This window comes from Heteronotia binoei, chromosome 4 (assembly GCF_032191835.1).
Source record: "Heteronotia binoei isolate CCM8104 ecotype False Entrance Well chromosome 4, APGP_CSIRO_Hbin_v1, whole genome shotgun sequence".
Classification (NCBI taxonomy): domain Eukaryota; kingdom Metazoa; phylum Chordata; class Lepidosauria; order Squamata; family Gekkonidae; genus Heteronotia; species Heteronotia binoei.
In genome coordinates this window covers 20,193,414-20,219,662 of record NC_083226.1, presented here as the reverse complement: position 1 = coordinate 20,219,662, position 26,249 = coordinate 20,193,414, and the positions used below count along the sequence as shown (strand labels likewise).

The 26,249-nt window shown below is 49.8% G+C and overlaps 3 protein-coding genes across 4 annotated transcripts in view; 2 read left to right on the top strand and 1 right to left on the bottom strand.

Annotated features, from left to right (window-relative positions):
• The window catches only part of USP5 (ubiquitin specific peptidase 5), a 35,231-nt gene extending 30,802 nt beyond the window's left edge, over positions 1–4,429 (top strand). For both annotated transcript variants that reach the window (XM_060236871.1, XM_060236870.1), the window contains exons 19-20: positions 1,740–1,824; positions 3,809–4,429. In XM_060236871.1, the coding sequence (XP_060092854.1) occupies positions 1,740–1,824; positions 3,809–3,902 (179 nt within the window). In that variant the 3' untranslated portion in view covers positions 3,903–4,429. The remainder of the gene's footprint in view (positions 1–1,739; positions 1,825–3,808) is intronic.
• Positions 1–26,249, bottom strand: part of MLF2 (myeloid leukemia factor 2) — a 449,608-nt gene that overhangs the window by 379,742 nt on the left and 43,617 nt on the right. The gene's annotated exons all lie outside the window — the stretch shown is intronic.
• Positions 10,259–23,045, top strand: TPI1 (triosephosphate isomerase 1). Its single transcript, XM_060236869.1, has 7 exons — positions 10,259–10,506; positions 16,863–16,986; positions 17,091–17,175; positions 18,579–18,711; positions 19,909–19,994; positions 20,189–20,276; positions 22,700–23,045. Exons 1-7 carry the CDS (start codon positions 10,395–10,397, stop codon positions 22,816–22,818), a joined length of 747 nt encoding a protein of 248 aa, XP_060092852.1. The 5' UTR covers positions 10,259–10,394; the 3' UTR covers positions 22,819–23,045.

Below are 26,249 nucleotides of genomic sequence, written 5' to 3'. Positions count from 1 at the left end.
CCGCCCTATACTCTGAATCTCAGAGCGGTCACAATCTCCTTTACCTCCCCCCCCCCACAGCCACCCTGTGAGGTGGGTGGGGCTGAGGATGGGCTGAGAGAGCTCTCCCAGAAACTGCCCTTTCAAGGACAATTCCTACGAGAGCTATGGCTGACCCAAGGCCATTCCTGCAGCTGCAAGTGGGGGAGTAGGGAATTGAACCCAGTTCTCCCACATAAAGAGTCCATGCACTTAACCACTACACCAGACTGGCTCTCCCTTGCTGGATCAAACCAGGGGTCCATCTACCCCAGCAACCTGTTTCACGCAGCGGCCAACCAGTGAACAAGGCACAAAGAACAAAGCCTTCCCTGATGTTTGCCATTAACCACAGGCATTTAGCAGCTTACTGCTGCTGAAAGTGGAGGTTCTCTCTGGTTCCCAGGGCTAGAGGCCATAGAGGGGCCTCTCCTTCCTGAATCTGTGTGATCCTGTTTCAAAGCCATAGTTTGTGCATCCCCTTTGCCCACCAGTCTGTTTCCCGTTGGGGTGGCAGTTGGACAGCCTGCATCAGGGCAGGGGAGGTGACGCAGAGGACACCGCCTTGGAGCACAGGGTTCTTTTAACTGCAAAGTTCTCCTTACATGTGGGATTTGCCACCCTAAGGTCTTGGCAGTAACCCCCTGGCTTAAGCAGAAGATGAGGTGGATTCACGGAGGATGAGTGTATTGCCAGATGTTAGCCACAACAGCTACTGGGAACCTCCATGTTCAGAGGTGGTGTGCTCTGCTGCGTGCTTGATGACAAGCAGGGGAAGAGCTATTTCCTTTGTATCTTGGGCGGCCATAGGTGGAAATGGAGAGCTGCCTTAGATGGGCTGTTAGGTTCAGACCAGGCTGGGGAAGGGAGTTTGAGTATTTGGGGCAGACTCGGTCCTTTCCGAGATCAAGAAACGTACCCTCTTAAGCAACAAGGCGGGCTTCTTAACACATCCCTGCATCCCACTTTTCAGTTGTTATCCTGCCTTTTCTCCCCCAAATCGCTCAGGGTAGTATACGTGGCCCCCGCCCGTTTAGCCCCCAACAACAATCCTATGAAGTAGAACAAAGTTTTGAGTCCAGTGGCACCTTTGAAGACTGACAAAGTTTAATTCTGGCATACGCAGAATTAAATTTTGCCGGTCTTAAAGGTGCCGCTGGATTCAAACTCTGTGTTCCGTTACTTCAGACTAACGCGGCCACCCGTCTGGACCTATGAGGGAGGTTAGGCTGAGAGACACGACAGCCTTTGGCTTCAGAGGTGGGACATCCCAGGGCTGCACCTCTTAAGCCGGAGGCAGTCACTTGCTACTTCTTACGCTCAATGGAAAATGGAACCTGGGTCTGTCCAGCACGGGAACTCCTGGACAACGTCGCCTCTCGGTTCCGGATGGCTCCTGAGCCATCACTGAGACAAGATATTTCCGGGCGTTTCCCTTCTGGAAAGAGAGAGCTCAACATTGGAGCAGCCTCCCACCCCTCCTCCAGGGTCTGTGTGGAAGGTTAATACTCCCTCTAAGCTGTGGGGTCTTTTGAGCAGAAATTCTGCTTCATGAGCTACTGGCATGAAAAGTTGGGAGCTCCCGCATACATTAGTTTGCTCTGGGGCCATTTTTCCTGAGCGAAGACAAAAAAAACTGTGAACTGGCTCGCACTAACTCGGCTTAAACATTGGTTTAGCGCAATCTGATCTGTCTCTCCCCCCCCTCTCTTTCCTTTCAGAATATCATCTCTTTGCCTTCATCAGCCACATGGGCACCTCCACCATGTGTGGCCACTATGTCTGTCATATCAAGAAGGACGGCAGGTATGGGGCAGGACCCGGAGAGACGGAGGCAGGCAGGGGAGGGGCCTGCAAAGCAGCAGCGGCCCTTCCTGTCTGCTGTAGATTCGGTTATCAGATTTTGTAGGTCGGGAGAAGGGCTTTAAGACTGAAGGAGGGGTGGGGTTGAAGAATTTGGGGGAATATTTCTCCTGACAGCAAGGTCGCGTGTGCCCTGAAACAAAAACCTTCAGATTCTATACTAAGGGTTCCCATATTCTGCAGTGCATCTTATCGAGAACCAAACCTGCCTCTTTCTTCTTTTCCACAATTCTGCTGTTTTGACTTGGGAACAGGACCAGATTAACAATTAGGCCAAGTAGGCGCTGGCCTGTGGGCCCCCACACCTTTAGGGGCCCTGGCCAAGCTTCTCCCCCCGTTCCTCCCCCTGCTTGTAGCCCTCCCAGCCTCCACGAGCAGCTGGCAACTGAGCTGCTCTTTGCCCAGCTTGCATGGTGCAGCTGATGGTGGTGTCATCGCCAAGTTTGCCTCTCTCTGCCTCTCCCCTGCAGTGGTTTTTTTTTTTTTTGTCAAAGGGGCTTTTGAGAAGGGGCCTGCAGGCTGCAGCGGGGGCCACAGGCGGTGGGGCAGGCGCTCCAACTCTGAGATAGTTTGCACGGGGGCCCCTGAGATTTTGACTGCCTCGGGGCCTCCACAGGGTTTAATCCGGCCCTGCTTGGGGAGCGGGTGCATAAAGTCTGCCCGCCCAGAGAAGGAAGATGAACCACATGTAGTGTTATCAGCACCAGATTGTTTTAATTATTGAATCTAAAATGGTTGCATTAATGTTATGCAATTTTTAAATTGATTGTTTTCATTTTGTTGTTGTGAGCCACCCTGAGCCTGCTCCGGCGGGGAGGGCGGGATATAAATCAAATAAATATTTTTATTTAATTTTATTAGGCTTCTAGCCCTCCCTCCCCCGCAGGCAGGCTCAGGTCGAGTGACAACAATGTAGACGCAACATAATGTCAGCCGATTAAAACATCATAATTTACAATTCAGTATCTCAGTTTGCACTATGCTAATAGTCCCCTATCGATGGCACCAATAATACCTCTTACTCCCTGGGCGTGTACTGGTAGATGTGACTAAACCTGAGAGCGGGATACCGCCAGTAGGCAGAAGAACGAATCAAATGCCATCACAAGTAGGCACCTTCAGCCTTCAGTAAAACTGCCTTCAGTTGCTTCCTAAAGACTGAAGACTGCAGAGTTATACCCCGCCCTTCTCTCTAAATCAGAGATTCAGAGTGGCTCACAATCGCCTATATCTTCTCCCCCCACAACAGACATCCCGTGGGGTGGGTGAGGCTGAGAGAGCTCTCACAGCAGCTGCCCTTTCAAGGACAACTCCTGCAAGAGCTATGGCTGACCCAAGGCCATTCCAGCAGCTGCTAGTGGAGGAGTGGGGAATCGAACCTTGTTGTTCCAGATAAGAGTCCGCACACTTAACTACTACACCAAACTGACTCTGAGAGTGAGGGGGCCAGGCACACCACCCTGGGGGAGGTTGTTCCATAAATATGGGGCTACCACTGAAAGGCCCTGTCTCATGGACCCGCTGGATGATCTCTTTTGGTCAATGGAATGATTAAGATGGTCTCTCCCTATGATCTTAGTTCCCAGACTGGAACATGTGGGAGAAGACAGTCCTTCAGTTGAGCTGGTGGTAGGGAAGCTAGGGCTACAATGGGGAGGGAAAGGGAGGGGACAGAGGCAGTTACAAATGTTCCAAAGAAAGCATCCTTGTGTCATGGGGACAGCTGTTTCCAGATGCATGCTGGCTGGGCTATTCTGAAACACCTCTTACTCCAGTGGAGGAACACTGCGATTGGCTCTGTCCTTGGGGGATCGGACCCAGGGCGCGAGCAGAGCTCGGACTGCAGTACTGCAGCTTACCACTCTGCACCACACAGGGCTCCTTATTAATCCTTGAGACATCACTTTTTAATTTTGTTTCTCCCAAGATGGGTGATTTACAACGACCAGAAAGTCTGCGCCTCAGAGAAGCCCCCCAAGGACCTCGGCTACATCTATTTCTACCAGCGGATTCCCAGCTAGGACCGTTCCCCCTGCCAGGCGCGGAGCGGGAGCCGGCTGCTGGCAAAAGCAGGGAGGGAACAGCGGTGACGAATGCCAAGACCCTTGCGTGTGTCTGCAGCCCCAGAGGCAGGTTTCCTCCCTGCGGAGAGCCCAGCGTCTGGAGCCCCTATGGACACTGATGGGCGGGGTGGGGGTGGGGGTGGATGTGACTCTCTCCATGTGAAAGAAAGAAAGTGTGTCTCAGTGAACCAGTCACCCCGGGGGGCAGGGGGAGATTCACACACCACTGTGTTGCTTCTTGATGTAACTCTTGACACTTTGGGGGTGATCAGTTGGGGGAGGGAGGGAGCACTCGTGTTCGTGTGGCTTTATGTACCATAATAGGTTGGGCTTCTCTCTCCTCTTTGCCCTCTCCCCCCCCCCACCGGAAATTAACGCAGGGAATAAACCCGGGCCATAAAGTTGCCCCTGTTCTTCTTGTGTTGCTTAAAATGCCAAAATACAAAGGATCAAATAAAAAAATATATGCCCCCCCAGTTCTACCATCTCATCTCCCCACCCCATTTTGTACGTCTTCTCAACTAAGAGGTCTGTATGGTCTTTCCAGAGCACGGGAAAGAGGCGACCTTCACCCCCCGCCCAGGCACCGAGCAGCAAGCCTGTGGCAGGAAGTCACGTGACTTACCCAACAGGAAGAGGAGGAGCCAGGGTGTCAGAGTTGGCCTGTGCTAAAATGACATTTTCTCCGCCTGGATTTGAGACATAAACAACAAAAAATTATATAAGAAATAAATATATTCCAAAATTTATAATCTCTGTGTCAATTTCTTTAACAATCAGATACCATGTAACGCAGTAGAAACAATTTCTTTCATAAGGGAAGGTCCCACTGCAGAAATAAAACCAGTCCTACTCCATAAGTGAAGTCCAAGTTCAAAAATACTTACAAGGCAACGTCTTTGCACATTTTCCAGTAGTAATTCGGCTCCAAAGGAAAAGTACTTCTGGAGTAGAGGGACCCCTTATGTGTCAGTCGACTCCGGACCGCATTTCATATCAAAATGCTTTTTCTAGAGCCACGCTGTTTTGTACTTTTCACAATTCGATGTCAAGCAAAAATTCTTACTGCATTTCCATTAGGCACAAACGGTGGGACTTTCCCCTTATGAAAGAAATTGTTTCCACTGTGTTATGTGGCATCTCTGATGGTTAAAAGAATTTGACGCAGATTATAAGTTTTGGAATATATTTCTTATATACATGGTTTTTTAAATTTTTCTTTCTGTTCTATACTGTGTTCCCGCTTGCTGTTTCCATTTGGATTTGAGACAGGCTGGAGGCGCCCTTGCTGCTTACGTGGACTAATGACAAGCCTTTCCAGAAAGGGTGGGAAAGAGCTGTGTATGGGATGGTGACTCACCTGTGGCTGGAAGACCACTGTGGCAGTTTTGGCCCACCTGGGGAAACCTGAGTCCTTGGGGAGTGGATGTAAGAAAAGGGCTGTAAATGGAGGAGGAGCATTTTCCCAATGGTAGAAGCAGCTCACTGCAATCTTGACCACCTGCAGATGCCCTGGATCACCTGCGGTTGGAGCCAGGTTAGACTGGCCGTTTCCACCGATTTTCCCCGTTCCTGCTACAGACCTCCCCTTCCCAGTCACTCCTTGGTGCCCCATACCTTCCATGAGCCCTGTTTTGTCAGGATCAGTGTGTGGAGGCAGCAGTCTTCCACTACTGGCAAATCTAGTCCGGATCCACTCGCACCGCCCCCTTGGGGCCTTTTCTAGTTCCTTGTTCAGCAAGGCAGGCTCTAAAGTTACAGAGGTAACATCTTAGTGACCGACCAAGAGACTTTATGATTTGGGGCAAGTTACAACTGTGGATATTTCTCCTGTTGCTCCTTGTCCATGTGTTCCATCTCTTTCCCTGCCCCATTCTGTTCAAATCAGGCCTTTACCTGCTCAGTCTCTCTCCCCCCCTGGAAGTCATGGTAATCTGTGATGGTTGCTGCCTACTGGAGGCTATTCAGAGAGGTGGCTGAATAAAGCCACCTTGCTCCAGTATTCCAAGGAGGTCTCCCATCCGAATACTTGCCAGAGTTGACCCTGCTTAGTTTCTGAGATCTGATGAGATTGGACTTGTCTGGGCTCTTCAGGTAAGGGCTACAGGCCCAGTCTTAATGGAGATGTAGAAGTACTGATGATGAAGAAGACTGCAGATTTATACCCCGCCCTTCTCTGAATCAGAGTCTCAGAGCGGCTCACAATCTCTTTTACCTTCCTCCCCCACAACAGACGTCCTGTGAGGTGGGTGGAGCTGAGAGCTTTCCTAGAAGCTGCCCTTTCAAGGGCAACTACGAGAGCTATGGCTGACCCAAGACCATTCCAGCAGCTGCAAGTGGAGGAGGGGAATAAAGCCCAGTTCTCCCAGATAGGAGCGCACACTTAACCATTCCACCGAACTGGCTCCCCTATTGTCAACTGGAGAAGGGTAAATAGGTCTCTCCCTGTTAGATCAGCGGAGAGGAAGCGCCAATGCCTGGTTTGATCATTCCGTACTTTGGGCTGAACTAATGAACTCCTTAAAAACAGGCATTGGGATGTGTGTGTGCACAGACTTCTGCTAGGGAAGTGGGTAAGGTTACCAGGAATCATTGTGCCACATGGGATATTGAAACTTCCAGAGGATGTTCAGCAGGGCTCTCTGAAGAAATTGCTTTGCGGTCTGATTGGGGACCCAGCATGCAGTCACGGTTAGTGTCAGTCTCAAAAACCTCAGCCCTGAACGCTACTGGATAACCTTGGGCCAGTCTCATCCTCTCGGCCTAATCTGTTTTATAGGGCTGTTGAATGGATAAAACGGAGGAGATGAGAAAGATGGGAGTGGCTTGGGTTCTCCCTGGGATGTGGGGGTGGTAAGATGGCATATATCGGGTGGCCAAATTTGCTTAACGTAAGAGCCACACAGAATAAATGTCAAATGTTTGAGAGCCACAAGACAAGGAAGGAAGATGGGGAGAGGGAGGGCAGGCAGTGGAAAGAAAACTTTAATATTAAGTGCCTTCAAGCCAGCCGATTGAGGGGTGGGGGCTTTGGGAGCCACACAAAATGTGTGAAAGAGCCACACGTGGCTCCTGAGTCACAGTTTGGTCACCCCTGGCATATATGAAGTAAATAAACTGACAGAGAAGAGTAGTCCAACATCAGCAGGCAGAAATGGCCACACGGTGACCTTGAAATAAGTGTAGGCAGCACAACAGAATGGAGGGAATTTGTTTTTCTGCACCATTAATATTAAAAAGACACACTTGGGTCACGAAGCCGAGCTTCGCAGACTTGCCACCCCAGGTAGACTGTCGCAGAAGGGGGAGAAGAAGAGTGGTGGCTCAGTGGTAGAGCATCTGCTTGGTGAGGTCCCAGGTTCAATCCCCGGCATCTCCAACTCAAAAGGGTCCAGGCAAAGAGGCGTGAAAGACCTCAGCTTGAGACCCTGGAGAGCCGCTGCCAGTCTGAGTAGACAAGACTGACTTTGATGGACCCAGGGTCTGATTCAGTATAAGGCAGCTTCATATGTTCCACATCCTAAGGAGAAGATATTGACACATTCTGGTTTCACTTTAAGACTGATTTCTCTCAACAGGATAGGGAGGGGCTTGCCTGCCTTATTTCGTACTCTTCCATCCTTTGAGTCTTTGTGTGCCATTTGTCATCCTAGTATCTGGTGCCTGAGGCAAGTTGGCCAGACCCCCCATGGAAGCAGAGCTGGAACGGACATCAAGTGTCTTCTAGTCCAACCCCCTGCACAAGGCAGGAAATCCACAGCTCCCTCTCCCAATGGCCCCTGCTCTGTGCTACAGCGGATTTCCTTCTCTCCGCATGTTTATTTCATTTATATCTGCCTTTCTTGCCACTGAGGACTCAAGGCCGTTTACGTTGTTCTTTCTTCTATTGTATCCGGCTCACTTTGTAGCAGGAGCTCCTTTGCATATTAGGCCACACACCCCCGATGTAGCCAATCCTCCAAGAGCTTACAGTAGGCCCTATAAGAAGAGCCCTGTAAGCTCTTGGAAGATTGGCTACAGCAGGGGTGTGTGGCCTAATATTCAAAGGAACTCCTGCTACAAATTGAGCCCTCACAACGATCTTGCAAGGTAGGTTAGGTTTCACCCTAGGTGAGCCTAGCAATTCTGCTTGTGTGGGGGGGTGCATTATAGACATTATTGGCAAGGATTCTCAGCCCAGCAGCTGTAGAAAGGATCACATTTTCCATCCCGTTCAGAAAGGCAGCAACAGTGATGATGGCTTTTGAATACAACGCTTAGAGTCTTCTGAGTTTGAAGAAAGGAGCCCTAATAGTGCAGTTTCTCGGCAGAGTCTCCTTAAAATTCCTGCTTGCAACAAAGCGTCTTCGCCGCTGTTCGAGCAAGCAGAGAAATCCTGTTCAAAATGCAATGCCTCCTGGGAAAAGGATATTCGAGGGACTGCAGGGGGGACAGATGTGCAGGGGAGTGGCACGCGAGATTCTTGTCTACCCAAATGTGTGCACCGGGCTTTTTTGTGTAGCAGGAGCTCCTTTGCAAATTAGGTCACACCCTCCTGATGTAGCCAATCCTCCAAGAGCTTACAGGGCTCTTAGTAAACTCCAGGAGGATTGGCTACATCACGGGGTGTGGCCTAATATGCAAAGGAGTTTCTGCTACAAAGAAAAGCCCTGGTGTGCACTAAAGCAAAGAATGTCTGCTTCTTAGCCCATTCAAACACGGGGCCAAGAAAAGACCCAACTTGCACCAAAAAGCACAGGTGCAGTTTTAACATTGCCACTGTTAAATGTAAATTGTTCTGGTTCTGCTGCTCCTTGACAGTGAGCTACCCGATGACCCAGCCTCAACCCCAGCTGTCAGATCAGGGCCTTGCCGTGCCTTTCCCAGCTTGTTGTTTTCATGCTGCTACTGCTGTGCAATGTGTCTCGCTGTAAAAAGGTGGCCGTTTTTAAGAGGGTAACGCAGCCTGATGCAGGAAAAGGGCTTCTTGTTGGCCAGCCCTCAAGAGCTTAAGACATGCAATCGAAACCCTTCCTAAATGTCAGCCTGTTTCAAAGTTCACAGACATAAACAGGAGTCGGATTTGTATGTCTTCTGCAGTAGTTGGGGAGATTGGCAACCTCCTTCTAAAAGCCAGTCTTGTATAAAACGGGTGGCCAACGGTAGCTCTCCAGATGTTTTTTGCCTACAACTCCCATCAGGCCCAGCCAGCATGGCCAATGGCTGGGGCTGATGGGATTGTAGGCAAAAAAATCTGAAGAGCTACCGTTGGCCACCCCTGGTATAAAAGACTCCCATGACAATTGTGCAAGGGGCCGGGAATCATGCTAGTGTGTTCCAGTAGAATCATTTCAATGGGGACTTTTTGCTCAATAGGGGCTTCAAAGCGACTTAAATCCCCTTCCTCTCCTCTATCCTCACAACCACCCTGTGCAGCAGACTAGGCTCAGTGGTATGTGACTAGGCCAAGGGCACCCAGCAAGCTTTCAATGGTAAAGTGGGGATTCGAACCCGGATCTTTGTTTGGATACTCTAACCGGGGGGGGGTGGCCAAACTGTGGCTCAGGAATTGCATGTGACTCTTTCACACATACTGTGTGGCTTTTGAAGCCCCCATCACCCTGTTGGCCAGCTTGGAGAAGACATTTGTCTCTTTAAGTCCCTTCTCTAAACCAAGCCAGCTGGTGGCATGGAGAATGCATTTAAAGTTGCTTTCTTTCCACCCCTACTTCCCTCCCCCCATCCATTTGCTTTTTTTCCTCAGGTTCTCAAACATCTGACATTTATGTCTTGCAGCTCTCAAACATCTGATGTTTATTCTATGTGACTCTTAACGTTAAGCAAGTTTAGCAATGGCCCCCTTCACCGTAAACAGGAGCCCAGGAACACTTGAAAAACTGACAAAGTTGATCCCAGTAGAAGTTTGCCTGAATCAAAGCCTGCATCCATTTAGCAGGGGCATCTCTCCCTAAGGTTGCCAACCTCCAGGTGCGACCTGAAGATCTCCCAAAATTGCAGCTAGTCTCCAGACTACAGAGATCAGCTCCCCTCCTAGAAATGCACCCTCCCCTGCCAGGCTACATCCCCGAATCTCCAGGAAGTTCCACAATCCAGAGTTGGCAAGCTCCCCATCTTTGCCTAGAAGGGCTCGAAGTATCTGATGGAGAGCGCTCCCGCTAAAAAGCAAGCCTGTTAAGGGTTAAATGTTGCAAATGTGTCTTCGCTCCCCGTCCCTCGCGCTCCCTGCAAAGAATCCGCGCACCGGAGGCGAAATAATTGGCCGAAACTTCGAGTCATGAAAGGAGGGGGCGTGGCTTGTGTGACGACACCTGGGCGGTGGGCGTGTCCACCCGAGCCCCTTATAAAATCGCCGGGCCAGCCCTGGCGCCGGCGCTGCGCTTCCCTGACCTTCCGCGCGTCCTATCTGTTTCCATCGAAGCGGCCGGGCCGGGCACCCTCTTGGCGACCATCATGCCTTCCAGGAAATTCTTCGTGGGCGGCAACTGGAAAATGAACGGCGACAAGAAGAGCCTCGGGGAGCTCATCCAGACCCTCAACGGCGCCAAGGTCCCCGCGGACACCGGTGAGCAGCCGAACCGGCCCCGGGTTTGGAGAGGAGGGCGCAGCCGGGGGCACCCCTGGTGCCATCTCGTGCGTACTTCGTTGGGGGGGAGGGATCTGATCGGGTTGACTTCCGAACAGTTGGGGAATCGGACTGCAGCTCTTGTCCGGGTGGGGCGAGCTGGTGGTTACGGTCGCCTCCTTTGGATCCCGTCCGTTTCCTTCTCAGCTATGACTTCCCTGCAACCTCCCCGGACGGGAGTAGCCTGGGAGGCCCGGGGGAATAAAGAGCCAGCCGAGCTCGCCTGCCCGCCTTTCCCACGTGCCTGCAGCCCAGCAAAGCGGGCACCTCTGCCAAGGGAACAGCCTGCCTGTGGCTTCCCCGGCCCGCCTCCTCCGCGATTGGGCCCTCCTCCTCCTCCTCTTGCTGCGTGCCCGCCTGCACGTCCTCCAGGGCTCTGCCGGCTGCTCGCTTGCTCGCTTTGCCTCCTGTTGCAGTTGCAAAACCGCGAATGGAAGCGAGATCGAGGTGGCTGCGGGGAAGTTGCTCAACTTCCCCCCCCCCCGCCCCCTCCAGCACGCAAGAGCTTCTAGCAAACGAACTCTAAATGTTTAATTTTATTTCAACGAGGGCCGTGCGCCTGAGGCCCTGCAGGCCTTGCCGCGCAGGGGACAGCTTTGCTTCCGATGGAGCTACTGGGCCTTCCGGAGGCCTTGCATCTCTCTCTCTCTTGTGTGTGTATGTATATATTTGTTTGTGGGCCTTTCATCGTTATAATTTAAAGGGCCGGGGGGCGCTTAAAAAAGCAAAGCAAAAGGAGAATATCCAAGGAATGGGCCTGCAGTTATCCTTGGAGGGCGCACCTTCTGTACCTGTCCCACTAGGTCCTGCGGCTTAGCATGGGACAGAGGTGCCAGCAGGCCTCTGCATGTTGGGGCCCTACTTGTAAACCTCTGCAGGCGCTTTTGCTGCCCCCCCCCCCACATTAAGCGGCCAAGTGAGGCGGTCGGACCCAGTTCTAACAAAGATCTCAAAGAAGCCTGGCCCGAGAGAGACAAAGAAAGGGGATGCAGTTGGGGCCTAATTTCCTCTCCTTCTGTCCCCTACCTGTAGCTCATTCATGGGAACAAGGCCCCCTTGTGCAAGTCTGGGAATTCCTGCTTAGCTTGGCATGGCATGAGGATGGTGTGGCAAGATACCCAGCTCAGTGGACAGCACAGACAAGCTTGTCTGCCTGTCGTGGGTGTTGCTTGGCGTGGCCCGCCGGCGGGAGCGCCGGCCCCCACGCGGACTTGGGTGACAGGAGGAAACTGTATCTGAGCTGATTGATTTGACTGGCAGCTTCCCTCCTCCTCTTCCCTTCAAGATGGAAAGGGCAAAGTGGACCGAAGCGAGCTGCGGTTTCTGCTGGTGGTATCCTGAAGAAATGTCAAAGGGCCCGGAGGAGGCGGGATCCTAAATATAGGTGGTGGAGTCTAAAAATAGCAGCTACTGTACTTGGAGCTGGAAATTGTATCCTCCGGACCCAGCCTGCTAAAGGTCAGGAGACAGGCCTCAGAGGAAAGGACAAGGGAGTGGGGTGCATGAAAAAAGCTGCTCCGTTTTCGCTCCCCTAGCCATATGGGACTGCCTTGCTTGAGAAGGGGGGAAGATGGGTGACCATGGGGCTCAAGGAATCACTGTTCCGAGCTGCTGAGGTCCCTGACCAGCAGACAATCCACTCCACTAGCCTGCTCTTCTCCCTTCTGTTATTTTGCATGCCAGCAAAACAAGAATTTTAACCCTAGAACAGGGGTGGCCAAGCTTGCTTACCATAAGAGCCACACAGACTAACATCGGATATTTGAGAGCCAAAAGACAGGGGGAAATTAATACAAGGGACTGAGGGAGGGAGAGGTGGAAAGAAAGGAACTTTAACTTAAAAATACATTCTCTAAACCACCAACTGGCTTGGCTTGGAGAAATGAGCCAGCCAATGGGGGTGGTGGGGGCTCCAAGAGCCACACAATGTGTATGAAAGAGCCACATGTGGTTCCTGAGCCACCCCTGCCCTAGAATGTTATGAGTAACTTCAAATGTGAAGTTGGATCTGGCAGAGTTCTGCTAGCACAGGCGCTTTCCTCTAGCGGGAGGGGCCTTCCTCTCATTCAAGAATCTCTGTGAAAGGGTCCTTAGTCCTTACACCAAAGGAAAACTTGAGGAACCAGATCCACAGGTTACAACCTGAGGGATTTTGGGCTCAGCCCTGAAGACCATGGCCAACAAAGATCTTTCCTAAAACATAAGAATTTATCCTGCAGTTGAGAATGGTGTTGCCCTCCATGAAACTCGCAACATGTCATAGTATTAAAGAGAACTGTTTTAAGATGATGTATAGATGGTATATGACTCCAAAAAAATTAGCAAAGATGAACAATAAGATGCCAGATAGGTGCTGGAAATGTAAAAAGCATGAAGGTTCTTTCTACCATATGTGGTGGACTTGTGAAAGAGCTAAAATGTTTTGGCAAATGATTCAACAAGAGATATCTAAGATCCTGGGATATGAATTCAATAAAGAGGCAGAGACTTTTCTGCTGGGATTACAAATGGAAAAATTTCCAAAAGAAGATAGAACATTAATATGGTACTTGCTCTCAGCTGCTAGGACATTGTATGCGCAGTTGTGGAAGCAAGAAAAAATACCAGAAAAATGGGACTGGATTATGAAAGTTATGTCATGGAGTGAAATGGACAAATTAACAAGAAAATTAAGAGACTGTGATTTAGAACTTTTTAACCAAGAGTGGAAGAAATTCAGAAGATATATAGAGAAAGAGTGGAAAATAAAAGGACATTGGACAATTTTTGAGGATTAAGATTTTTAAGATAACAATATAACTCTTGAAGGGGGTTCTTCTTCCCTATGTTTCTTTTTTGTTTCGTTTTTTTTCTTGATAGTTAAGGGTACCTTTAATATCTGTTTTTTTAAAGAAAATAACACTGGCGGGGGTCAAGTAATTGGGGGAGGGGTGGGAGAAAGTAAGATGTGGGGTAGAATGATGGTTTTTTTCTTAATATATATTAAGCTTTTTATAAGTTGTAGTTATAGTTCTACTACCATATGTTACTAATAAAATTGTTTATTCGAGAATGGTGTTGCCTTGGCTCCATAGAAGCATAGAGTTGGAAGGGACCTCCAAGGCCACCTCGTCCAACCCCCTGCACAGTGCAGGAACTTCACAAATACCTCCTGCACACACCCCCTTCCTGCCTTCCTGCTCATGATCTGCCTAATTCACAGGACCGGCACTCCCACCGGTGTCCCATGCCAAGCGACGCCCACGACAGGCATACATACTGTGTGGCTCTCCAAGGAAGGAGAGCCCACTACCTCCAGAGAAAGCCTGTTCCGCTGAGGCCTGCTTTTTTATTTTTAACATAATATTAACAATACAACATTAATGTAATGCTATGGTAATTCTTAACAGTGAACATCCGCACATATCTGTAAAAAGGTGAAGAGATACTTGGGGGGGGGGGGAAATAAATACAATCTGAGAACATATTAATTTCTAACATCTAAACAAGCTACTAGCCTGCTTTTGAGCAGACCTTCGCAAGAGCCCAGAAACATATCCCCAGGTCTTTTAAAACAGCTGCTTAAAATGTCTGACATGAAGCTGATTTATACTTGAAGAAGCCATTGATCCATTGGGATGTCTGGTAGCATCATCTATCCAAAGGGCCTGTGATAGAAAGCATGGTTGGAGGGCCTGTGATAGAAAGCATGCCTTCTGCACTTGAGTGAGGACTCTTCCTCTTTCATCATCATCATAATTAGTTTAAAAAAACACGGAAGTCCTAGTTTCTGGTGGACTGAGATCACGGAAGGATTAGATCCAGCAGTTGGTGCCATGCAGCTGTTTGCTGGTAGCGGCTCTCAGCGGTATAGAAACCTGGTTGCTATCAGGGGTGGAATTCTAGCAGGAGCTCCTTTGCATATTAGGCCACACACCCCCTGGATGTAGCCAGTCCTCCAAAAGAGCCTTGTAAGCTCTTGGAAGGTTGGCTACATCGGGGGGGGGGTGTGTGTGACCTAATATGCAAAGGAGCTCCTGTTAGAATTCCACCCCTGGTTGCTAGGAAATTTACCTGCTACCCATCACTGAAGAAGCAGCTCCTCTCAGCTGCCCCCAGGGGAACCATCTGTTGGAGTGGCATAGCAGTCAGAGTGTCAGACTGGGGTCTGGGTTCGAATCTTCACTCTTGCTGGGTGCCCTTAGTCAGGCACGCGTGCTCAGCTTCAGCTACTCCATAGGGTTGTTGTGAGGATAAAATGGAGGAGAGCTCCATGTAAGCTGCTTTGAGAACCTATTGTGAGGGAGAGAGAGATAAATGAAGTAAATAAATCCAGGACTGCATCCATGCATTTTTGGATGTTGCGTTATTGTTGTGGTGTAACAGTTTTAACTGGATTGTCTTAACCGCACTGGGGAAATCCAGTTCTGTTGTGTAATGCTAGCCCAGTATCCTACAGTGTGTGGGTGAAGCCCATGATAAATCTGTCAAAATGTTTTAACTCTACGGCCAGCCTTCAGAAACGTCATTATCACAATGCAGCCTATAGCATCCGTTGTGTGGACATGCATAGGCCATCTCACTCATAGGCCATCTCACTGCCTGCTGATCCTCTTTTTTTGCCCTGGTTGGTATTTGGGAAGAAGAAGAAGATGATATTGGATTTATATCCCGCCCTCCACTCCAAAGAGTCTCAGAGCGGCTCACAATCTCCTTTACCTTCCTCCCCCACAACAGACACCCTGTGAGGTAGATGAAGATATTGGATTTATATCCTGCCCTCCACTCCGAAGAGTCTCAGAGCGGCTCACAATCTCCTTTCTCTTCCTCCCCCACAACAGACACCTTGTGAGGTGGGTGGGGCTGGAGAGGGCTCTCACAGCAGCTGCCCTTTCAAGGACAACCTCTGCCAGAGCTATGGCTGACCCAAGGCCATTCCAGCAGGTGCAAGTGGAGGAGTGAGGAATCAAACCCGGTTCTCCCAGATAAGAGTCCACACACTTAACCACTACACCAAACTGGGCCCAAAGCTTTTGTCGAAATCTCAGGCCCTACCATTGGCAAACCTGTTTAGAAGACTGCTTGGAACCCAGCCTGAACAATTGTAGTTCTTGGCTTGACTTGTCGTCAACCCTGACGTTTCCCCGTAACCTTGCATTTCTCAACCAGAGACGGTCGCTGGGACAGCCTTTGAAGCTGCAGACCCTCACAGGTGGTGATGCTCACCTCCAAGATGAGAAAAACTTTGCCCCAAAATTGCTGGACGCAGGGGCAAACATCATGTAAGCTTCTTACCGGCGCTATCTCTTTTCTAAAAAAGAGCAAGAGTCCATTAGCACCTTAAAGCACCTTAAATTAACAAAATGTATGGCAGGTTATTAGTTTTTGCGAGTCACCACTCGCTTCCTCAGTGACTCAGGGAAGTTCCTACCCTGCCCCCCAAATTTTGTTCGTCTTTAAGGCGCTACTGGACTCCTGCCCTTTTCCACTGCTACAGACGGAGAAACATGGCTGCTCAACTTGGATCTACCATATTTGTGATTCCCGAGTTCTCTCCCAGTGGGTTGCAGATGTTTCCTTTGCCGTCTGTTATCCTCAGAGCAGCCTTGTAAAGTAGAACAACTAGACTGGAGTCCAGTTCCTCCTGAGAGATTAGTAAGATTTTTGGGGTATGACCTTTTCACAGGTAAAGCCTCCCTTCTTCAGGTATGTATGAGGATTGGCCAAACTGTGGCTCAGGAGCCACATGTGGCTCTTTCAAACATACTGTGTGGCTCTCAAAGCCCCCGTTTGTCTCTTGAAATCACTTCTCCAAGCCAGCTGGAGAATGCATTTCAAGTTAAAGTTGCTTTCTTTCCAACTCCCCATCTGTTTCCTTCCTTCCTTCCTCCCTCCCTCCCAGCTCTGCAACATCTGACATTTATTCTATGTGGCTCTTATATTAAGCAAACTTGGCCACCCCTGGCCTAAATGCTCAAAAGTTCATAACCCCCAAAATCTTGTTTGGCTATTAAGCAGCTACTGGGACTCGAAAAGTAACTGTTCTCCTGCAGATCAGCACAGCTGCTCTCTCAAACGATCTCGTAAGGTAGGTTAGGCCGAGAGAGTGGTTTGCGTATTAACGTTTTGCGCCGCTGTCAATGTGTGGAATTGCTTTGCAGAGTTTTGTGGGCAGAAATGGCACCTGCCCCAAGGAGCTTCCATTGCAAATGCCAACAGAAGGCAAAACAGCCTTTCCCGCTGGGGGTTATCCCAGGTGTGAGGACATCTGGGGTGCCTTGCCTCATCCCCTGCTGATCTATTCTTTCTGTCTACAGAGGTGGTTTGTGGTGCCCCTTCCATCTACCTTGACTTCGCCCGCCAGAAGCTTGATGCCAAGATTGGCTTGGCTGCCCAGAACTGTTACAAGCTGCCAAAGGGGGCTTTCACGGGAGAGATCAGGTAAGTCTTTCAGGGGCTCGGGGACCGGAGCCTGTCCCGAAGGGGCTGGAGGCAGTGGAGGCCTTGTGGCGGAAAAGATTGCGATGGCTTCCTTTCTTTTCCAGCCCAGCCATGATCAAGGATGTTGGCGTCACCTGGGTGATCTTGGGACACTCAGAGAGGAGACATGTCTTCGGGGAATCCGATGAGGTGGGTGACCGCTGGGTTTCCCCTCCTGTTTCTTCCTCAGCCAGTGCTTTAAAAACTGAGATTTGTCTACAGCAGTTGATTCTAAGGCTGTGATCGCACACACTAAATCGGGGGTGTCTTGACTCATTTGTTATGACGGCTGGATCTGACATAAATTAAGAAGAAGAATTGCAGATTTATACCCTGTCCTCTCTGAATCAGAGACTCAGAGTGGCTTGCAATCTCCTGTATCTTCTCCCCCCACAACAGACACCCTGTGAGGTGGTTGGGGCTGAGAGGGCTCTCACAGCAGCTGCCCTTTCAAGGACAACTCCTGCGATAGCTATGGCTAACCCAAGGCCATGCTAGCAGGTGCAAGTGGAGGAGTGGGGAGTCAAACCTGGTTCTCCCAGATAAGAATCCGCACACTTAACCGCTACACCAAACGGGCTCTCTTGAGACCTTGTCAGGCCGAGCCATGTGTGTCAAAACATTATGCCAGGTAGCAGACACACACACAATTAAAGATTTTTAAAAAAACATAAGATAAAACATGCTTTAAGCATTAACACTCTTGCAATATTTTCCTTATTTAACTGTCTCTGGTAACTGACATCTCTTGTTCTGAATTGCTGCATTAAAAACTGGAGACAGTGTCTGTACTGTAGCAATCTTGAGTATGCCGTTCCGGTGCTGTTCAAGTGTGCATCTGTAAGATGCAAACCTACTTTTGATTTGCTCATGGGGCTGATAGGACCCGTCTGGGAGCCTGATTCGGCCCCTGGGCTACATGTTTGGCACCCTGGCACTAAATAAATGCGCTTGCAAGTTAACTTTCCAACTGGATTTTGCCAGTTCACACAGTAAAGTCCAGTTGGAAAGTGCACTAAAAGTGGGTTGAAATTGCATTATTTAGCGTGTGTGATTGCAGCTTTTATTGGGAGGACAGGGGAAATGTACAGATCTTGGTGGGCATTTAGAACTTTGGCTTCCAGTCAGTGGGGCTTTTGGCGCATCTGGATTCTAGGCCGGCCACTTTCCCTGCTTCCAGTGGTTCCTGACAGCCAGCGAAGGAGAATTGAAAAAGTCTCTTCCCTCCCCGAAGATAAATTCCCAGATTCCTTCCACAGGCTCTTAGAAAGCAGGCAGATAGGAATCCAGCCTGGGGTTAAGAAACAGACTGGCAGACCACGCGAGGCAACGGTCTCATTAAATGAGACCCAAAGTGTCATATAAATCTCTCAGAAGTAACCTTGTCTTAGGTAGAGTACTGTTTTAATATCCTTCATTGTTCTGAGATTCATGGCAGACAGCTGGCTGAGGATGTTGCAAGCTTGGTGGGTGGCAGTAGATCAGAGGTTAAGGACCGCCTGTCTCCAGCCGGGAGCTTTTCCTTGCCTCTAACATGCAGTCTTGTGTTGCAGCTCATCGGGCAGAAGGTGGCTCATGCCTTGTCCGAGGGGCTGGGCGTGATCGCCTGCATTGGGGAGAAGCTGGACGAGAGGGAAGGTGGCATCACGGAGAAGGTGGTGTTCCAACAGACCAAGGCTATCGCCGGTAAGAGGACCTGGCCTTCGGGCTGGTGTCGTCGTTGGGGTGGGGGAAGAAAGTGAGCTGCTTGAGCCGATTCATCGTCATCTAGTTCAGGGGCCCTGGGCAGGAATGCCAGCCTCCAGGTGGGGACCTGGGGATCCCCTGGAATTAGAGCTAATCCCCAAAATGCAGAGATTGGGAGCCACATGTGGCTCTTTCACACATAGCATGTGGCTCTCGAAGCCCCCACGGCCCTGTTGGCCAGCTTAGAGAAGGCATGAACATATGAAGCTGCCTTCTACTGAATCAGACCCTCAGTCCATCAAGGTCAGTATTGTCTACTCAGACTGGCAGCGGCTCTCCAGGGTCTCAAGCTGAGGTTTTTCACACCTATCTGCCTGGACTCTTTTTAGTTGGAGATGCCGGGGATTGAACCTGGGACCTTCTGCTTACCAAGCAGATGCTCTACCACTGAGCCATCGTCCCTCCCCTAATAACACGAGCATATATGAACATATGAAGCTGCCTTACACTGCATCAGACCCTCGGTCCATCCAAGTTGGTATTGTCTGCTCAGACTGGCAGCGGCTCTCCAGGGTCTCAAGCTGAGGTTTTTCACACCTATTTGCCTGGACCCTTTTTTGGAGATGCCAGGGATTGAACCTGGGACCTTCTGCTTCCCAAGCAGATGCTCTACCACTGAGCCACCGTCCCTCCCTTTTCTCTCTTTAAATCACTTCCCTAAGCTAAGTCAGCCGGCGGTTTGGAGAATGCATTTAAAGGTAAAGTTGCTTTCTTTTCACCTCTCCCTCCCTCCTCCATCTACTTGGATTCCTTCCTTCCTTGCGACTCTCAAACATCTGACATTCGTGTCTTGCGGCTCTCAAAACATCTGACATTTATTCTATGCGGCTCTTACATTAAACAAGTTTGGCCACCCCTGGACTAGCTCCTACCTCCTGTTTCTTCTTTGGTTTCAGAGTGTTATTATTTCTGGTATTGGCTTCTTCTGATTGGCAATCATTCACCTGTCCTAGTAAGATTTGGTGGGATGAACTGTTTGTCCTGTGATGTCCCCCCCCCCCCCCTTTTTTTGAAGCCAGAGTTAAAAGATTTCGGAGTTGGACAGAAACTCCTGCATGCTGCCCCAAGCAACCATCAAGTTCTGTTCATCTGCCTCACTAGCTGGCATTTCAAATAACCTGCTCTCTTCTCTCCCAGATAACGTGAAAGATTGGAGCAAAGTGGTTCTCGCTTACGAGCCAGTGTGGGCTATCGGGACCGGCAAAACGGCAACTCCCCAGCAGGTGGGATGTGGTTATTGCAAGAGTGTTTTCGGATCTCGCTTCTGTTGTAAAAGGTGGGATGGGAGGATGCAGGGAGCCGGAGGATGGGAAATCCCCACGGGACTCACATTCATAACAGTGCTGCCTCTTCCACCCTAAACTGGGCTGGACAGCTGGTGGTTGGTTTCTCTGACACAATTCCTCTGCTCTTGCAGGCCCAAGAGGTTCACGAGAAGCTGAGGGGCTGGCTGAAGAGCAACGTGTCCGAGGCCGTGGCACAGTCCACTCGGATCATCTACGGAGGTAAGCCGAGCCTTCCTAATGACCAAAGCCAAGCATGGTGCAGATTTACCCATTCGTTTCTTCAGACTATTATAACCCTGCTTTCCCTCCCCATTGAGGGCCTGAAGTAACTCACAACATTGTTTGCACCGCCTCCATTTTATCCTCAGGACAACCACCCTGCGAGGCAGGCTAGGCCTAGAGAGAGCGACTGACCCCCAGTCAGCCAGAGAGCATCCATGGCTGAGTGAGGGACTCCCAGATAGTAATCCAACACTAAGCAACCAATAGACCACTTTCTTTTCTTTTCTGTCTGGGAAAGAGAACTTTGACAGTATCCATTCCATGTGGTTAACCAGGAGCGTCAGTTGTGTGCAGCTGATCAGAGGCAAGATATGGGGAGAAAGCAGGGCTTTTTTTGTAGCAGGAGCTCCTTTGCATATTAGGCCACACGCCCCTGATGTAGCCAATCCTCCAAGAGCTTTCAGGGTCTACTATAAGCTCCGGGAAGATTGGCTACATTAGGGAGCATGGCTTAATATGCAAAGGCATTCCAGCTACAAAAAAAGCCCTGCAAATAACTGTTAGCAGACCTCGATTCGGGGGGGGGGGGGGTTGTAGCAGGAACTCCTTTGCATATTAGGCCGCACACCCCTGATGTAGCCAGTCCTCCAAGAGCTTACAGGGCCTATTGTAAGCTCCAGGAGGATTGGCAACATCGAGGGTGCGTGGCCTAATATGCAAAGGAGTTCCTGCTACAAAAAAAGTCCTGCCAGAGTGTACCCCCCTTTTAGGAAAGATGGTTTATATTGGAGGACAGAGACAGCCTAGGAGTCCTCCATCTGTAGAGCTGATAGAGGAACAAGTCGGTTCTGTCAGAACAGTGACCTATTTTTGATTGTAAGATGTCTCCGGCAAGACTCTGAAGACGCAACCGAGCAGTAGTCAAAATGAATATTGTGGCATTGGAAGGACCATTGAGCTTTGAACGCTCGGATGCAGCTCCGGATCACTTGCTAGCCTCTCAAGCTGCGGCCCTGAAGAAGATCTTTCTTTGGAAGTTCTCCGAAAGAGCTACTTCCATTCACTCGCAGGCTACACTGGCTATCTCTCCCTCTCTCTCTCTCTCGGCTTGACTTCGCGAACGAAGATTTAAGAAGGGTGCAGTAGTCCACATCTGCTGCAGGCTCGCTGGTGGCTGACAAGACCAATGCGGGACAGGCAGATCCGGCCACAGTGGCTGCAGGGAAAAGTCTGATTTGGGGTTGGTGCTGTAGCAGTGCGATTCTTCCTCAATCTCCTTTTGTCCTCAAGACCAGCTATGCGTGTGTTCTCAAAGGAAGAGACAGCCTGGTGGATGGTATGCCTCCATGCTTTGCAATCTGAGGCTAGGTCAGACCACTGGTGATGGTTGATGCAACAGGTACCAAGGGATTTCTTCAAGGAGTCCTTGTACCTCTTCTTTAGTGCCCCTCTATTTTGATGGCCGGTGGAAAGTTTGCCATACAGAGCAATCTTGGGAAGGCGGTGGTTTTTCATCCTAGAAATATGCCCTGCCCAGCGCAGCTGCGTCTTCAACAGCAGTGCCTCGATGCTTGTAACCTCCGCCCTCTTGGCTATACGGGGCCAGGAAACAGAATTCTGGCAACGCAGCGTTCAGCTCTTGCGTTGTGGCGACCCCAGCTTTAGTCACGTCGCGGTGTTAATTGTGGTGTTCATCCTCACTTTTTAGCATGTTTCCTGATCGTAACTTGACAACCAAGTTAAGCGAGGGCAGCAGGCCGTCCATGATCACATCTTCATCTTTTATTTAGTCTTCAAAGGGAATTGAAAGGGGAAATCTAGTTAGCAACGATGTTCCCTCTCAGCTGAGTCAGTGTGAGCTAGCTCACAGGGGGGTTTTTTTAGCTTCCAGCGCACGCATTTTTGTCTTAGCTCAGAAAAAAATGGCCCCAAACAGGGGTCGTTTTGTAAGAAAATAGGTGGTGGAGCTCATCTAGGGATTGTTATGCAGCTGCACCTGCTATTCGATGGACAAGGTAGGTGGGGAGGAGGAGGGGGGCCATCGGAAAGGTTCAGGAGCTGTGCTCCTGTGAGCTCCTGCTGAATTCAAGGCCTGCCCAGAACAAACAGATTTATGCAGTAGCTCACAACTCTAACGCCAGTAGCTCACAAAGTGCAACTTTTGCTCACAAGACTCCGCAGCTTAGAGGGAGTATTGGTTGCCATTTCCCCAAGTCTAAATTCACACCCCAACCTCTGAACGTCTCTTGCCTTGAAAGCAGCTGACTTGCTCCTTTCTGGTTCTGTACTCTCCAATCCCCAAACAGCTTCCAAAAGAACATCGCTGTCTAGCCACAGGGAACTGCTTTTGGAAGGTCCTTCTTTCCTGCCGTGTTTTCGTCCTTGCAGACTTGTCTTTTAAGTGGGGTTTATTCCTGCAGGTTCGGTCACCGGCGGCACCTGCAAAGAACTGGCGTCCCAAGGAGACGTGGACGGCTTCCTTGTGGGCGGGGCCTCCCTCAAGCCTGAATTTGTCACCATCATCAACGCGAAACACTAAAACCCCATCTACGGAGCCTTAAGTTTCAGCAGGAGAGAGGGAGAACAACCGTCGTGAGAAGGAGAGCCGCACTGTAACGAGACAAACACAAAGAGCTGTGTGCTGCCCCCACCCCCTGCGCTCGGGTTCGAGGGCTTCCCCTTCCAGTCCCTCTTCCACCTAACGCTTACTGTAAATTGTCCGACGCCGCTGCTAAATACAACTGTTGCCAAGCCTTGTTTTACTCAGCTATGAGCCTTTTTTTTTTTTGAAGGCAAGAAGCTAGTCCGCTTGCCCCGGGCTGGTGGGTGGGGCCTCCTGCCTTCCCAGTTCCCTCTTCCTAGGCTGGCTGTTTTCCCCAACTGTCAATGCCTGTTGTGTTTTACAAGGCCCGGCTCCCTCGCTGAGGAAAGGGGCGCAGCCTCAAGTTCTGCACCGGGTGGGGGGGGGGGGGATTGTCTGGCAACTGCCGGCTCGCACTGGCATAAATCGTCTGTCTGTTCTGTGTGTCTCTCCCACCCCCACCCCAACAAAGCCAACCATGAAGAGAATAAACAAAGGGAAAGTAGATTGTGTGAGAGTGACTCTTGACCTTGGGTGGTAAAATCGATCGTGGTTACACCACCCCTGAATATCCCGGGGATAAAGCGTGAACCTTCTTGGTGGTCTCCCATCCAAATAATCGATCAGAGCCGACCTTGCTTAGTTTCTGAGATCTAACAAGATCGGGCTAGCAAGGGCTGTCCAAGGCAGGGCACTGGAATGAGAGCCAGTTTGGTGCAGTGGTTAAGTGTGCAGACTCTTATCTGGAAGAACCGGGTTTGATTCCCCCCTCCTCCATTTGCACCTGCTGGAATGGCCTTGCGTTAACCTTGGCTGTCTCAGGAGTTGTCCTTGAAAGGGCAGCTGCTGTGAGAGCCCTCTCAGCCCCACCCACCTCACAGAGTGTCGTTTGTGGGGGAGAAGATATAGGAGATTGTAAGCCGCTCTGAGTCTCTGATTCAGAGAGAAGGGTGGGGTATAAATCTGCAGTTCTACAATAAGTCTTATCTGCTGATGGGGGGGAGGGTTGTCATGCAATCAGGGTTATCTTTTGTTTCTCTTTGTTGGATTTAGATGTTGGGCCTTGAGGGTGATGTAAGAAGGGTTAGGATATTAAGTCAAAATCAGGCTCCAGTGTTGAGTATTATGAAGAGACATTTGAACAGTACAGCTCATGGTAGTCTGATCTTGAAAACTTAACTGGGTTGGCCCTGGTCAGGATTTGAATGGGAGACATACCATGGCTGCTCCATTGAAGCAGGCAATGGCAAATCAGTTCTGATCCTCTCTTGCATTGGAAACTACGGGGTGCCGTAAGTCGGCTGGAACTCAATGGGAAAAGAAAGGAAAGGTCCCCTGTGCAAGCACCAGTCATTTTCAACTCTGGAGTGAATGTTGCTTTCATGACATTTTCATGGCAGACTTTTTACGGGGTGGTTTGCCATTGCCTTCCCCAGTCGTCTACACTTTCCCCCCAGCAAGCTGGGGACTCATTTTACTGACCTTGGAAGGATGAAAGGCTGAATCAACCTCGGGCCGGCTACCTGAAAACCCAGCTTCCGCCAGGGATCAAACTCAGGTCGTGAGCAGAGCTTAGGACTGCAGTACTGCAGCTTTAACACTCTGCACCACGGGGCTCTTATTCTATGGGGGAAAAAGACAAATTTATCACAGCAGAAGCTTTTGTGAGCCGCAGCCCTCCCATTTTACATTTTTGCCTCACAAGAACGCCTCTGTGAGGTAGGCTCGGCTGAGGGTGGGTGACAGAAAACTAGGAGCGCCAACTTCCAGCTGCGGTCTGACATTCTCCCAGAATTAGAAGGAGAGTTCACTCAGTCTCGGAGCCGCTTACAATCTCCTTCCATTCCCCTCCTCACAAAAGATACCTCCAAGGCAGGTGGAGCTGAGAGAGCTCTTGAAAGAACTGCGACTGACCCAAGATCACACCAGTTGGCTTCAAGTGGAGTGGGGAATCAAACCCGGTACTCAAGATTAGAGTCCACCATTTTTACCCACTACACCAGGGCTGGCCAAACTTGCTTAACATAATAACCACATAGAATCAGAAAGAAGTACTTTTCTCCCTTTCTCACAATACAAGAACTTGTGGGCATTCAATGAAATTGCTGAGCAGTCAGGTTAAAACAGATAAAAGGAAGTACTTCTTCACCCAAAGGGTGATTAACATGTGAGATTCTCTGCCACAGGAGGTGGTGGCAGCTACAAGCATGGTCACCTTCAAGAGGGGGTTAGATAAAAATATGGAGCAGAGGTCCATCAGTGGCTATTAGCTACAGTGTGTATATATATTTGTGTGTGTGTATATATAATTTTTTTTGGCCACTGACACAGTGTTGGACTGGATGGACCGTTGGCCTGATCCAACATGGCTTATTTTATGTTCTTAATAAGAGCTGCAAGACAGGGAAGGAAAGCAAATGGAGAGAGAGGTGGCAAGAAAGCAACTTTAAATGCAGTCTCCAAGCCAGCAGCTGGCTTGGCTTGGAGAAGTGATTTCAAGACACAAATGCCTTCTCCAAGCTGGCCAACAGGGCGGTGGGGTCTTTGAGAACCACACAACACTGTGCTACACCAAACTGGCACTCAGAATTATCTCCAGACCGCAAAGATTCTTTCCCCTGATGGAGAAATTACAGTCCTTTAAGCCAAGAAAGGAGTGGGATATCAATTTTGAAACAGGAAAAGGATGTGTGTGGAAAAACTCGAGAAAAATCGCCCTAGGGCCAGCTGGATAGGCAAAGACGGATAACAACTAGGAAGATTTCAGTGCTTGATGTTATCAAATCCAGGTAGTGCAAGTTACTCAATAGCTTATTACAATCGTAGTCGGCTGAAATGCCAATGCGATGGGTATGAAGTCCCAAGTTGCCTCCCTTTTTAAAAGGTGTGCTAATACCTTGAACCTGAAGACCTTTAACCTTGGTCGCCAATTATCCTCCCACCCCTGCTTACTAAGCTTCTTGCATAATATGTCAAAGGTGACTTCTACATTGTGGGAAACCTTTGCCTTGATTGGGCCAGAGGAAGACTCAGCTTTTTTTGTAGCAGGAACTCCTTTGCATATTAGGCTGTGGCCAAACCCTTTGATGTAGCCAATCCCAGAGCTTACAGTAGGCCCTGTACTAACAGCCCTGCAAGCTCTTGGATTGGCTACATCAGGGGTGTGTGGCCTAATATGCAAAGGAGTTCCTGCTACAAAAAAGCCCTGGGAAGACTTATTATTGAGCTTTCCCCTGGGTTTTTTTTTTTGGTTTTTTTAAATCCTTTGGGGCAGGATTGGCCTGGAGAGTGCCTGGCTCAAAGGTGTAATGTTCTCTCCATAGCTGAGCTAGCATTTGAATCTGTGTCTCTCTTGCTTAAGGCTCTTTCTAGTACCCCTACTTTTTTGA

What these genes read in the sequence shown, in the direction of transcription:
- TPI1 (XM_060236869.1), top strand. Translation starts at nt 10,395, where the DNA reads ATGCCTTCCAGGAAATTCTTCGTGGGCGGCAACTGGAAAATGAACGGC. An exon ending in ACAGACCAAGGCTATCGCCG is followed by an intron (nt 18,712 to 19,908) that starts GTAAGAGGACCT and finishes CTTCTCTCCCAG; the next exon opens with ATAACGTGAAAGATTGGAGC. An exon ending in AAACGGCAACTCCCCAGCAG is followed by an intron (nt 19,995 to 20,188) that starts GTGGGATGTGGT and finishes CTGCTCTTGCAG; the next exon opens with GCCCAAGAGGTTCACGAGAA.